Genomic DNA, 15,703 nt, shown 5'->3' on the forward strand with positions numbered 1-15,703 from the left:
CATGAGCATGGCCGTATTTCTATTATAGCATATTGGATGACCTTCATTCATATTGCATTCACCCAGTTCAATGTTACATAGATAGATTTAGGCTACTACATAATACATATGTTTTCCATTTACTCATCATGAGGTTGCTACAACCTAGCCTATGATTGAAAGTTTACACCACAGGTCGAGAGAAACATTTGAGGTGACACATGGACAGACAGCGACACATTTTTTAACAGAATCGGCGGAATTAATACTCCCCTGATCATTCGTAAATGCAGTTGACTTTCATAGCAGCCACGTTGTATTCCTTCTTGCATCTATGCACTCTCGCCTTCTCACCTTTTCCCTTTGCTTGTGGAATTTCATTCACAACACATCAGCAGTATGTAACCAGGTGAATAAACTTTTCCAATCCAAACCATATCATAACCGCTACACACAGCCTATATCATTGTCAACATATTAGCTAAAGTAACGTTATAGTCAACATAGCTAATAGAACTAACATTCAGAAATGTTACAGTGTATAGTCAGTAAGCAGTTTAGCAGTTACACCAGTGGCACTGGTGGCAATAAATTAGAAAACCAAAAGCTTAACTTGAAGAGTTTTGTGTGTTGTGTTGGATAGTCATAGCCAGCTAGCTAACATAGATCCCTCTGTTTGAGCAGGGTGTTTGAGTAGGCTAAAGTAGCTAGCTGCATTTGCTAGCTAAGTAAGTGAAACTGAAAATGAAAATAATAACAAAATCTCTTGCTTCTCCTTCATTTTTGAAGAAATTAATTTGTTCAAAACTGATAAACTATTTTCTTTCTCTCTCTTTGAGACAACTACTCACCACATTTAATGCCCTGCAGTTCTAGCTACCTTTGATTTGGTGGGGAACATGTCAGTTCATGCTGCAAGATCTCTGATAGGTTGGAGGACATCCTCCAGAAGTTGTCATAATTACTGTGTAAGTCTATGGAAGGGGGTGAGAACCATGAGCCCACTAGTTTTGATATTAAAGTCAATGTATCCAGAGGAGGACGGAAGCCAGCTGTCCTTCGGCTACACCATGGTGCTACCCTACAGAGTGTTTTTGAGGCTGAAGTAGACCTTAGTTGCAAAACAGTGTGTTTTAATCAATTATTTGGTGAATATATTTACTATTTGTTATTTAGTATTATCATGTGAATATATTTAGTATTTGTTTTATCTAAAAAGGATAACCTTTTAAATGTTGACAATTTATTTTTAAATCACTGAGGAGTCACACTTCACTCACAAATCTGGGTTTGGCGGATGCCAGGAGAATGCTTCCTGCCCCAATGCATAGTGCCAACTGTAAAGTTTGGTGGAGGAGGAAAAATGGTCTGGGGCTGTTTTCCATGGTTCGGACTAGGCCCCTTAGTTCCAGTGAAGGGAAACGTCATACGCTACAGCATACCATGACATTCTAGATGATTCTGTACTTCCAACTTTGTGGCAACAGTTTGGGGAAGGCCCTTTCATGTTTCAGCATGACAATGCCCCCGTGCACAAAGCGATGTCCATACAGAAATGGTTTGTTGAGATCGGCGTGGAAAAACTTGACTGGCCTGTACAGAGCCTTGACCTCAACCCCATCGAACACCTTTGGGATGAATTGGAACACCAACTGGGAGTCAGGACTTATCGCCCAACATCAGTGCCCGATCTCACTAATGATCTTGTGGCTGAATGAAAGCAAGTCCATGCAGCAATGTTCCAATATCTAGTGGAAATTCTTCCCAGAAGAGTGGAGGCTATAATAGCAGCAAAGGAGGGACCAATTACATATCGGAATGAGGTGTCCACGTACTTTAGTCATGTAGTGTAAATACATTCAGAAACAGGTTTTTAGACATTTTTGCTAATTTATAAAAAATAAAAAAACTGAAATATTATATTTACATAAGTATTCAGACCCTTTACTCAGTACTTTGTTGAAGCACCTTTGGCAGCCTCGAGTTTATAGTCTCGAGTTTATAGTCTCGAGCTTGGCACAACTGTATTTGGGGAGTTTCTCCCATTGTTCTCTGCAGACCCTCTCAAGCTCTGTCAGGTTGGATGGGAGCGTTGCTGCACAGCTATTTTCAGGTCTCTTCAGAGATGTTTGATCGGGTTCAAGTCCGGGCTCTGGCTGGGCTACTCAAGGACATTCAGAGACTTGTCCTGAAGCCACTCCTGCACTGTCTTGGCTGTGTGCTTAGGGTCATTGTCCTGTTGGATGTTAAACATTTTCCCCATAGTCTGAGGTACTGAGCGCTCTGGAGCAGGTTTTCATCAAGGATCTCTCTGTACTTTGCTCCGTTCATCTTTCCCTCGAGCACTGTCAGAGTGACCATTGGGTTCTTGATCACCTCCCTGACCAAGGTCCTTCTTACCCGATTGCTCAGTTTGGCCGTGCGGCCAGCTCTAGGAAGAGTCTTGGTGGTTCTAAACTTCTTCCGTTTAAGGATGTAGGAGGCCACTGTGTTCTTGGGAACCTTCAATGCTGCAGAAAGGATTTGGTACCCTTCCCCAGATCTGTGCCTCGACACAATCCTGTCACGGAGCTTTACGGACAATTCCTTCGACCTCATGGCTTGGGTTTGCTCTGACAAGCACTGTCAACTGTGGGACTTATCATGAGATAATCTACCTCAGGCCAGCAAGACCTTGAGACTTCCTTAGATATTTTGCACCAGCTCTTTACAAATATACATAGACCACCACCCCTTGTCTTACCAGAGGCTACTGTTCTACCCTGCTGCTATAGTGTATAACCTGCCAGCTGTATGTTATTCATGTCATCGTTCAGCTACGACTCAGTGAAACATAAGATATTACAGTTTTTAATGTCCCGTTGGTAGGATATACAGTACATGCTTATAGTTAGTCTATATTATTATCCAATGATTATACGTTGGCTAATAGGACCGATGGTAAAGGCAAATTACCCACTCCCCACAGGATCCTTACAAGGCACCCGACCTTCGTCCTTGATATCTCTGTCTCTTTCTCCTGCGAATGACAGGGATGAGGGCCTTGTCGGGTGTCTGGAGTAAATCCCTCACGTCCGACTCGTTAAAGAACAAATTGTCTTTCAATACGAGGTGAGTAATCTTTTTCCTGATTTCTATAAGCTTTTTTCGGGTCATAAGTGACGGTGGCAGAAACATTATGTACGAAATAAGTTACAAATAACACGAAAAGACACACAGAATAGCACAATTGGTTAGGAGACCGTAAAACGGTAGCCATTCTCTCCGGCGCCATCATTATTATTTTGTACATAATGTTTCTGCCACCATCTCTTATGACCAAAAAGAGTTCTAGAAATCATGACAGCGATTACTCCAAGCACGCAGGGCCAGACGGATTACCAGGACGTGTACTCCGAGCATGCGCTGACCAACTGGCAAGAGTCTTTACTGACATTTTCAAACTCTCCCTGTCTGAGTCTGTAATACCAACATGTTTCAAGCAGACCACCATAGTCCCTGTACCCAAGAACACTAAGGTAACCTGCCTAATGACCATCGACCCATAGCACTCACGTCTGTAGCCATGAAGTGCTCCCAGAAACCATAGACCCATATCAATTTGCATACCACCCCAACAGATCCACCGATGATGCAATCTCTATTGCACTTCACATTGCCCTTTCACACCTGGACAAAAGGAACACCTATGTGAGAATGCTATTCAGTGTTCAATACCATAGTGCCCTCAAAGTTCATCACTAAGCTAAGGGCCCTGGGACTAAACACCTCCCTATGCAACTGGATCCTGGACTTCCTGAAGGGCCGCCCCCAGGTGGTAAGGGTAGGTAACAACACATTCACCACGCTGATCCTCAAAACGGGGCCCCTCAGGGGTGCGTGCTCAGTCCCCTCCTGTACTCCCTGTTCACTCATGATTGCATAGCCAGGCACGTCTTCAACATCATCATTACGTTTTCTGATGACACAACAGTGGTAGGCCTGATCATCGACAACGATGAGACAGCCTATAGGGAGGAGGTCAGAGACCTGGCCGTGTGGTGCCAGGACAACAACCTCTCCCTCAATGTGATCAAGACAAAGGAGATGATTGTGGACTACAGGAAAAGGAGGACCGAGCATGCCCCCATTTTCATCGACGGGGCTGTAGTGGAGCAGGTTGAGAGCTTCAAGTTCCTTGGCGTCCACATCAACAACAAACTATCATGGTTCAAGCACACCAAGACAATTGTGAAGAGGGCACAACAAAACCTATTACCCCTCAGGAGACTGAAAAGATTTGGCATGGGTCCTCAGATCTTCAAAAAGTTCTACAGCTGCACCATCGAGAGCATCCTGACTGGATGCATCACTGTCTCTCAAACATCTCAAGGATGATCAATGGAAACAAGATGCACCTGAGCTCAATTTCGAGTGTCATAGCAAAGGGTCTGAATACTTATGTAAATGTGATATTTCACGTTAAATACATTTGCAAAAATGTCTAAAAACCTGTTTTTGGTTTTTCATTATAGGGTATTGTGTGCAGATTGCTGAGGAGTTGTTTTAATTTAATCAACTTTAGAATATGGCTGTAATGTAACAAAATGTGGAAAAGGAATGTGGTCTGAATACTTTCCGAAGGCCCTGTACATAAACAAACAATCGAGTTGCAGGAGATGTATCGCCACTCACTACCCTCAGAAGAGGTCAGGTTTACAGACTGCTTCTCACCTTATGGTTATACAGACTGGTTTCTTAGAGACAGCAGTGACTTACTTCAGATTTATGTGTGACCACGTGTGGAACATTGGAATTTAGATGTTAACTCCAAAACTTGAATATGGAGTTCAGCCAAACCACAGTCTTCTGCGTTTGGATCATTGGGTTATGGACAGGGGTGAACTGACCTTCTGGCATTTCAGGCAAATGCCATATGGGCTGGTCCGTTTTTAGCCCAGTGGGCCTGTCAAACTTTATTTGCTGTTGTGCAAAATGATCATTAACTGGATAATAATGGGGGCCTCAAGGAAATACATTGGCCAGTTTCAGGGCCTTTGAGGAAAAATGGGCCGGTGTGTTAGATTTTTGGTCCCAGTCCGCCCCTGGTTATGGATGAAGGTCTACAAGTTCTATGAATACAGGGACTGAAGGTCCAAATGTAGGAAAGCTGTCATCTTTGTTCATCAGTGGTTCAGTCCATAGAATCATAGAAAATAATAGTACTGGTTCATCAGAAACGGAAATTCTTATTTTGCTCTGTTCCCATCCCCCCCACAGACACAGACACAAGCACACTACAAATTGGGAAGAGCACAGGGTCAGCCGCAGTGTAGCATGCCAGGAGCTAGTAGTGTAGGCCCAGGACTCAAACCTTTGGGCTACCAGCATTGTGTATGCATGGGGTGAATGGGTCATATAAACTCAGCAAAAAAAGAAATGTCCTCTCACTGTCAACTGCGTTTATTTTCAGCAAACTTAACATGTGTAAATATTTCTATGAACATAACAAGATTCAACAACTGAGACATAAACTGAACAAGTTCCACAGACATGTGACTAACAGAAATTGAATCATGTGTCCCTAAACAAAAGGGGGGTCAAAATCAAAAGTAACAGTCAGTATCTGGTGTGGCCAGCTGCATTAAGTACTGCAGTGCATCTCCTCCTCATGGACTGCACCACATTTGCCAGTTCTTGCTGTGAGATGTTACCCCACTCTTTCACCAAGGCACCTGCAAGTTCCCGGACATTTCTGGGGGAATGGCCCTAGCCCTCGCCCTCCGATCCAACAGGTCCCACATGAGGGAGGAGGATATCTTCCCTGTAATGCACAACGTTGAGATTGCCTGCAATGACAACAAGCTCAGTCCGATGATGCTGTGACACACCGCCCCAGACCATGACGAACCCTCCACCTCCAAATTGATCCCGCTCCAGAGTACAGGCCTCGGTGTAACGCGCATTACTTCGACGATAAACACGAATCCGACCATCACCCCTGGTGAGACAAAACCATGACTCGTCAGTGAAGAACACTTTTTGCCAGTCCTGTCTGGTCCAGCGACGGTGCGTTTGTGCCCATAGGCGATGTTGTTGCCTGTGATGTCTGGTGAGGACCTGCCTTACAACAAGCCTACAAGCCCTCAGTCCAGCCTCTCTCAGCCTATTGCAGACAGTCTGAGCACTGATGGAGGGATTGTGCGTTCCTGGTGTAACTCGGGCAGTTGTTGTTGCCATCCTGTACCTGTCCCGCAGGTGTGATGTTTGGATGTACCGATCCTGTGCAGGTGTTGTTACACGTGGTCTGCCACTGCAAGGACAATCAGCTGTCCGTCCCGTCTCCCTGTAGCGCTGTCTTAGGCGTCTCACAGTATGGACATTGCAATTTATTGCCCTGGCCACATCTGCAGTCCTCATGCCTCCTTGCAGCATGCCTAAGGCACGTTCACGCAGATGAGCAGGGACCCTGGACATCTTTCTTTTGGTGTTTTTCAGAGTCAGTAGAAAGGCCTCTTTAATGTCCTAAGTTTTCATAACTGTGACCTTAATTGCCTACCGTCTGTAAGCTGTTAGTGTCTTAACGACCGTTCCACAGGTGCGTGTTCAATAATTGTTTATGCTTCATTGAACAAGCATGGGAAAAAGTGTTTAAACCCTTTACAAGGAAGATCTGTGAAGTTCTTTGGATTTTTACGAATTATCTTTGAAAGACAGGGTCTTGAAAAAGGGACGTTTCTTTTTTTGCTGCGTTTAATACTGCAGTGTTGGAGACAACAACGACAACAGGAGAAGTCTGTTTCTCCCATATCTTGAAGAGAGATTTGATAAATATAATTTTTGTTTAATATGAGCAACTCTGGTAAGGTGTCTAATATCTTTGCTATCGTACACTGTTGTTCACCTGCCTTAATCTAATTTTCTAAAAGAAAGATAAAATCACTTTAGCAGAGCTAGGTTATCCATTTTCTTAGCAATCTCCCAAGGCAAACTATCGTAGGGCGGTGTGGCTAGAACATACATATACATACACACACACATACACTACCGTTCAACAGTTTGGGGTCACTTAGAAATGTCCTTGTTTTTGAAAGAAAAGCCCTTTTTTTTGTCCATTAAAATAACATCTAATTGATCAGAAATACAGTGTAGACATTTGTTAATGTTGTAAATGACTATTGTAGCTGTAAACGGCGGATTTTTAATGCAACATATATAGGCGTATTGAGGTCCATTATCAGCAACCATCACTCCTGTGTTCCAATGGCATGTTGGGTTAGCTAATCCAAGATTATCATTTTAAAAGGCTGATTGATCGTTAGAAAATCCTTTTGCAATTATGTTAGCACAGCTGAAAACTGTTGTTTTGATTAATTAAAGAAGAAATAAAACTGGCCTTCTTTAGACTAGTTGAGTATCTGGAGCATCAGCATTTGTTGGTTCGATTACAGGCTCAAAATGGCCAAAAACAAATAACTTTCTTCTGAAGGTTGTCAGTCTATTCTTGTTTTGAGAAATTAAGGCTATTCCATGCGAGAAATTGCCAAGAAACTGAAGATCTGGTACAATGCTGTGAAACACACACACACACACCCACACACACACACACACACACACACACACACACACACACACACACACACACACACACACACACACACACACACAGAGAGAGACACACACACACACACACACACACACACACTAGTAGAGGCTCCTCAGAGAAGGAAGGGGAGGACCATCCTACTCAGTCAATTGCAGAAAAAAATGATGAAACATTAACAAAGTTATCCTTTTAGGATAAAACTTTATTATATATATTCACGTCACCAAATAACTGATTAAAACACACTGTTTTGCAGTGAAGGTCTACAGTAGCCTCAACAGCACCATGGTGTAGCCAGAGGACAACTATTTCACATCTTCCTCTGGATATATGAACTTCAATACAAAACATAGGAGGCTTGTGATTCTCAACCCCTTCCATAGACTTACAGATTAATTATGACAACTTCCGGAGAACGTCCTCCAACCTTTCAGAGCTCTTGCAGTATGAACTGACATCTTGTCCATCTAGTACTGAAAGCATAAGCTACAGCTAGCTAGCACTGCATTGCATAAAGCAGTGTTTCCCAAACTCTGTCCTGGGGACCCCAAGGGGTGCACTGTTTTGGTTTTTGCCCTAGCACTACACAGCTGATTCAAATGATCAAAGCTTAATGTTGAGTTGATTATTTGAATCAGCTGTGTAGTGCTAGGGCAAAAAACAAACCGAGTTTGGGAAACACTGGCATAAAATGTGTTGAATAGTTGACTCAAAGAGAGAAAGACAATAGTTGAACAAATTTGAACAAAATAATTTGTTCTGAAATAAAGGAGAAGCAGAGAGAGAGAGCGAAAGAACGAGAGAGAGAAAGAGCTAGCTATATTTTTTTGTATTTTTATCTTTCTTAGTTTACCTTTCAATTACTTAACTAAAACAGCTCATTTAGCCTACGAAACAGCCTGATTCAAACAGAGGAATGCTATTTATGTTAGCTAGCTTTCTAAGGCTAACCAACCCGCCAAATCTTCCAAGTTAAGGTAAGCTTTCAATTGTATTAATGTATTGACATCGGGGCCCGCCGGTGTAACTGCTAAACTGCTTGCTGCACACTTTACTACATGATTGTACACATGGATTGGATTGTGGGCTTACTAACACCAGAGATGTGCAGTATTCCTGTTACATGTATTTGAAATACATATTTTAATTACTTCAGAGTATTTTTTATGTTGTATTACACTGGGCTAAACTACACTCCACTGTATTTTGTAACAATATACTTTCGAAAGCTGTAATTTGTATTTTTGATATACAAATTCTTCATAGCATTTCACAGTTTTGTGGCCCCCTTTCACTCTACATTGGTCTCAAAAATATGATGGCACTATGGTGTGATAAGAGCTTCTACTAAATGAACTAAATGCAAATGTACATGTAAAAATGAACAATTGCAAAGCATGCTGAGTATTACTCCAAGGAGCTCTGCCCCGAAACAAGGGCAATGACAATACCCAGTGTGCTTTGCAATTGTTCATTTTCACATACATTTACATTTTGGTAATTTAACAGACGCTCTTATCCAGACTGACAGTGTATTCAACTAAGGTAGATAAACAACAACATATACCAGTCATAGCAAGACATTTCTATAACCGTTCATGAGAATCTTGTTGCTGTTTGCAGGCCATTTGCAAATGTATTATTTGTGTTTTAAAATGCAAATTACATCTATTTGATTTAAAAACAATACTTTGCAAAAGCATTTTAGATTTTATTTTTGATATTCTTTAGGGTATTTTGTAGTTCTATTTTGGAATTGTAATTTGTAATCTATGCCCATCCCTGACTAAAGCGATAGTTCTAGTTCGTTGGCTGTAAAGTTAATATGGTCACAACGATGTAGGTTGTGTAGTGGTTAGCGGTTATGGTATGAAGGTTTGGCTTGGAGAGGTTTATGCGCCTGGTCACAGACAGCTAGTTTGTTGTGCACTGAAGTCCACAAGCGAAGGGAAAAGGTGAGAGGAGGAGAGCACGTGGCCACTGCAGCTTTGGTACTGTCTGCGAGGAATAGGAACCGCCCCTCTCACCAAAATGGGTTTAAGGCTTACTTTTCATAACAGAAGTACTGTTATAAGAGGTATTTGGTCATATCCTGTGAACGAGAAACCTTGCTATCTTGAACTATATGTTACATGTGGTATTTAGTTAGTCACTGTGAAGTCAAAGCAGCTTTTTATTGGGACTGGAACGCTTGGTATTGGAGCAGAATACAGCCCATGAAGTCGGCATTTCACATTGATGTAAACAAACCCCTTACACACTACACCACAGTAAATATGCAATGTGAGTCATTGGATCTATAAAATGATACAATTTATGACTTGTTTGACATGGTTTGGAGACAATGAATTGCTTATTCCAATTAGCCATACATTCAAAATATTCGGCTCAGGTTTTTCGTTGGGGGTCAAGAAGCATGCCACATTCCTCAAAATCTATGACAGGATTTTGTCGATTTGAAATGGGGAAGAAAACCACAACCTCGATGATAACTATTGAATCACATAAGATGACATTTTGTTTACCTTAATTAATCGCATGTATATGCGTCAGCTCAAGAAATATCGGGTCTGAAACAGACAAAAAAACAACGGTCCAAAACCCACATTTTCTTCTAAAAGTTATTCAGTCATTCAAAATTATTTTTAAACATTGCAAACTGATACTTTACGATGTTTTTGTTGTGTTGCTGTTTCTGTAAATCGAAATGAACTGAAGAAGGGGGATTATATTTTAAAGTGGGCCTATAGAGTAGACTACTCTTTAAAGAAGATGTTTACAAAGCTGTTGCATTTCTTTCTAAGATCAAATAAAATTCTCGAATGAAACAGCTATTGATTAAACTTACCCACATTTGAATTTTGAATCTATTCTATCAAATCAGTGTCAAATCTTCTGCATAGTCCATTCCAGAAAGGTCACAAAAATATAGGCCTATTGGTGTCTGAATTTTTCGTATCCTACTGCCTAAATGGCTAGTCCTTAAGTGAAGTTATTTTAAAACTGTTATTGCCTCCTTGTAGCCTATTAAAAATACAGAAAGTTTCCGTGCAATTAACAATTATCCGAAAGCGTTGACTGACCGTGGGGCTTTTGTGGATACTTTTAACAGAGGGTTGACATTCTCGTTTAGGTTTAGTGTACCTGCTGTAAACTTTATTGGTGGTATAAACGGGGCTAGCCGTTTCCGGAAACACAGTGTTTCTCTTTTTATAGTGTGCAATGTCGACTCATCCTGCTACACGGTACACCCAGCCCAAACGGCTACACCCAGTATGCATGGACAAGATGCAACTTGCCTCGGTGTATGTATATATTTTATTTATATCTTAATCGTAGCTGTGGAATTCAAAATATGATCTATCTTTATCATATTTCATAGAGAGACTAAATGATTGCCTACTTTGTCTATGCTCAAAGACAGGATTCGACCTATTTGGAATGACAAAAGGAGGACTGTACATTTGGGCATGAACTAGGCTATTACAACAGAAACATGGAAAATGTCGTAGGGCTAAAACATTGAATCAAATATATTTCGTTTTCAAAAGGAATAGGCGTAGTAGACCTACAAAACAAACATGTTTTTCTCCGATATCAAGGCGTATTCTTTTGAATAGCGCTAGTAATTTCATTGAAATGTCACAATGTCTGGGCTCGAGCTTCCCTCGTCGCTCATCTTAATTCTAAACTTTTTTGAAATGACAGTATCCTAGTAAAAGAGGTTTGACGACACTTCTTTTGCTGAAATATATCTAGCCCTGTCGGATTTGCAGTTGTGCGTTTTATCGCAACGTTCTGTCTAACTTTTTCTGTCAAACTTTTTTAATTCATCTTTAAAGCCTTACCAATCATATATTACGTGTGTTGTTGGTGGGTGAAAGGCTTAAATCAAACTCTTGGTGGGGGAAATCTGTAACATTTAGCCTGCTTTAAGTATTCGTGAGAATATTAAAAACGACAGGCTATTGTTTTCACACTACATAGGTCGTTGTCGAATAGCGTGGTTTCTTTCGAGGTATGAGGCCTGTCGTTTCTCAACGTTGCTGACAATAACTGAAGGTGAACTGTATCTATAACCACATATTTTCTATACGGGTTTTTTTTGTTCAACCAAACTCTAATAGAAATGTCTGCATGACATGAATTATAGTGTCGTCACAGTGTCCTTTCTGTAAATTAGAAGTATTGTAGGCCTGCTCATATCTTTGAAAACATAGAGGAATCGAAAGAATTGTACCTGAGCATACACATTCATTCTAGTAGGTCTATATTCTTAATATATTGAAGATGATGATGATTGAGGGGCAAATGGACTCAAATGATTTCTAATCACCTAATATGGGATGTGTGTGTGTGTGTGTGTGTGTGTGTGTGTGTGTGTGTGTGTGTGTGTGTGTGTGTGTGTTATTCATGGACAACAGTCATATTGGTGGATCAATTGAGATATTGATGGATAAATTAACAATGCTGTCATATCATTGCTTTCGTTTTGTTCTTTATAAAAACCGATATTTAGGCCTAGAGAATTGTATCCTCAAGAAGGAGAGAGAGAAATTCGAGGGTGTGCAACACATTCCTAGTTGTTTAGGGGAGAAATTTACAGCTGAGTAATAAAAGTTTACGACTCAATCCATTCAGGGATTGGTTGCAGCGAGCCACGTGGCACACCCGCTCTGTGAACATGAACTTTATGCCTTTGTCTATTCCTCGGACCTCACGTAAAATCAGCAGCTCTCTCAGCAGGGGCATAGAAATGATTTCGCCAATAGCGTATTTTCCTTCAGTATAGATGATACAATAGTTTAGCTTTTTGATATGGAACGCGTTTTGTCTAGGCTCCATCCCCTTCCCGACGTGCTCCTGCATGCCTCGCGGTCAGAAATGGCTTCACCACAGTCACCGCCTCTACCAGCCCCTATCTAGAGTATACCCGAGAGGAAGAATAATCCAACGGTTGCAGAAAGAGAGATAGAGAAAGAGAAAGCAGCGGACAGTAAATGACGCGGTGTTTACCTAATTGTTAAATTCAGCTTTTTGCTTTTCCATCCATTGGCAGATTTGGGGACGTTTGCTACGCCCGGTGTAGCGGTGTAGAGGTCTATTCGTCAGCATCACCCCCATACCTTTCCGATGGGCCAGCGAGCATGCGTCACCGTCACTATAGACAACCGGGAGAACGCAGACGCGGGTAAGAAAGCGGTTCCTTCCGTGATCCTTCCTCACTGGCTTGACTGTTATATGGTATCATATATCCTAAGTGAGGGCAAAGACATTGAATATGAATGCTATTGATCAAATCAAAGTTTATTTGTCACGTGTAGAACAGGTGTAGACCTTACAGTGAAATGCTTGATTTTGTGTAGTTTGGGTGTTCGTGACCTGACCTGTAGGCTACTGTAACCTCCGTTATTTCCATAGGCCTATAGTAGGCTACCTCCAAACTTTGATAGTGCGCTGTTCAGAAAATCACTGACACACCATCTAGAATTAGATTTAATCATACATTTTCTAAGGTGTGGTTTGTTTATCGAAGGTAGCTTGCCTTTAGTGGCTTAATAATGTGAGATTATCCATTGGGGGGGCCGTGTTGGTTTGTACTAAACAGTTTTAATCTTTATTTTCCATTCTTCCAGATTATTTATATATTACATTGAACCGTGTTTTGGGCCCTCCCCCTTAGTCTAAGTGACCTTTCTTCTATTAGCTATTCTAATTGTTGACTGCATATGTTAATGATCTATAGACAACATTATTTGCAAAGAAAGATGGGTGAGAGTATGTATATTTAATCAATGTGAAAAGTCAATGTTAGATCTTGTAGTATTGTACTATGTTACACGCACACACGCACACACGCACACACGCACACACACACACACACACACACACACACACAAACAAACACAATACTGTTGTTCACTGATACTAACAGTGCCCCCTTGTGCCCACCTCTTCCACAGCGGAGGTGAGAGGTTGAATGGGGGGAGTGATGGGGTTGGTAGTTATGAAGGCTATATGCCACGTTAGTGCGGATACAGTTTAATACGCAGCATTCTAAGGCACTGCCAGAGGCGTCACTACAGACCCTGATTCGATTCCAGGCTGTATCACACCCGGCCGTGATTGGGAGTCCGCGTAGGGCGGCGCACAGTTGGCCCAGCGTCGTCCGGGTTAGGGTTTGGCCGGGGTAGGCGGTAATTGTAAATAATCATTTGTTCTTAACTGGCTTCCGTAGTTAAATAAAAATAAAAGTCGTCAGGCACGAAGCTTGGAACGTCGTCTGAAGTATTTCACCCTTCACGTGTGGTATGGGAACCATTTTGAATTGATGTCTGTATTGTGAGACGGCTTAAACCTGTTATTTTCTCATGCAATAATGAAAACAGCTGTACACAACAAATGTCAAAAAATGTAATTATATTTATTGAAGGAACACCAACAACAGCAAACATGGTCAAAATCATAATACTAAGATAACAATAAATCATAATCACAATAATCATCATGATCATATTTCACAACAACAATAATTTGCACACATAGGGCAGAATCCTTACTTCAGAAATCCATGCCAAACTAGCCTAGAACTTCGAACGTCGATCGGATTTTTAAGGTTTACCCACGAGCTTTGTTACGCTTTATACACGATCTTTTACGCATGAACATCATCACTGTTTGATTCGCCAATAGTGTATACTGTGGTCAATGGGACGTAGGCCCTTTCCTGTGCATATTTTGTTAAACATGGCAAACACTTGTACATTCATTTACACAAAATTAACATTGAATGCATGTGTAGTGATGGCAAAGCTGTGAAAGTGTGTGTCTGTCTGTGGGGGCGAGGGGGGGAGGGGGTCCATATTGTGTATTTAACTACTTTTTTCACTATAAGTTAGGCTATAGCCTAAAGTAAAAACATTAGCTGGAAAAAATGCATATTAGATTTTTCCAAATCATTTCAGATATTGTGTGAGGCTAATTGAAATGAGACAAAGTGAATAGGCCTGTCGCAGGTGCGTTTGAGTCGTACTAGCACCTCAGTGAGATTTTGCTGCAGGTCATTGTGCGGGAACCTTTTCCCAATGGTTTCTTTTTGCACTTTGTCGTGTGGGTTACACCTTTTGCAGCTCTTCGGGTTATCCTTGAATGAGAGAGAGGGAGAAAGAGATCAGTAAAATGAAACACAGAAGTCATGTACTGCCAATATGCGAAATATGTTTCCCCAATCCATCGTAACTAACGTTGCACTTCAAAACCTTCGTACAATAACGAGTGATCCAACTCAATCATAAAAATGCTACGAATGTAGGATTTTCCAGGTGTAAGTTTGCAGATACATAGGCCTCTACAAACACGCAAATTAAGAAGGAAATAAATGATGATTTTTATGCTATATTGATACACAAGAAAACATTGGGTTACCAAATGACCGCGGTGTATTTTTTCCTGGTTTTTTTTAAACTTGCAATAGGGCCAAGCGCTGTTCATTCAAACTTTTTAATGACTAGTAAACATTGTTATTGAATCATAAATCAATTTTACAAGAAGATATTTGGTTATTAACATGATTTACGATGTGTTTTTTTTTTTTTTTGGTCTCCTTAAACAGCCTAGTCTCTGATTAGCGTAGTGCGTAACATGCATGAAGCATAGCGCCTAGACCTAATTTGTAAATTGACCGGAAAAGGTCACCGACATCTTATAGAAGTTTGTTCAGAGCCAGCAATGAGTATTACTTCCTCATGGTCAAGTAAGAGAAAGCTGACACGAAAACATTGCTTCCCGACCCACATGATCGACACATGTTCGTCTCTGCTTCAAATTGTTAAACGTGGCAAACTGAACACTGTAGGCTAATGTAGCCTAGATATTATGTGTTATCCTATGTTGTTACTGCTTCAGATATACACAAATTATAATTCAACCCAGTGCCGTGAGGGGTTAGGCTACCATTATTAGGCCTAATTGGATTGTTCTGGAATTGCTACAACTCCTGATAATACTACTAATAATAATAATATAGTGTTTGGTCAAAAAATAGTATTATTGTTAGTAGTAGTATCAGTAGTAGTAGGCCTAGTAGTAGTATTCTAGTAAGCTACACGCATAGGGGTAGTCATAAAGTGCAACAGTGCA

At 41.1% G+C, this 15,703-nt stretch overlaps 1 protein-coding gene across 3 annotated transcripts in view; it reads left to right on the forward strand.

Moving 5' to 3' along the window:
- The window catches only part of LOC115167877 (homeobox protein Hox-C6a-like), a 41,644-nt gene that overhangs the window by 20,615 nt on the left and 5,326 nt on the right, over nt 1-15,703 (forward strand). Inside the window, exons 1-2 of one of the 3 annotated variants that reach the window (XM_029722590.1) lie at nt 10,716-10,869; nt 12,624-12,755. In XM_029722590.1, coding sequence (XP_029578450.1) covers nt 12,698-12,755 — 58 coding nt within the window. In that variant the 5' untranslated portion in view covers nt 10,716-10,869; nt 12,624-12,697. Of the gene's footprint in view, nt 1-10,715; nt 10,870-12,195; nt 12,756-15,703 lie in introns of those variants that run through there. The other 2 variants (XM_029722589.1, XM_029722591.1) reach the window with 2 other exon arrangements.

This window comes from Salmo trutta, chromosome 30 (assembly GCF_901001165.1).
Source record: "Salmo trutta chromosome 30, fSalTru1.1, whole genome shotgun sequence".
Taxonomy (NCBI): Eukaryota; Metazoa; Chordata; class Actinopteri; order Salmoniformes; family Salmonidae; genus Salmo; species Salmo trutta.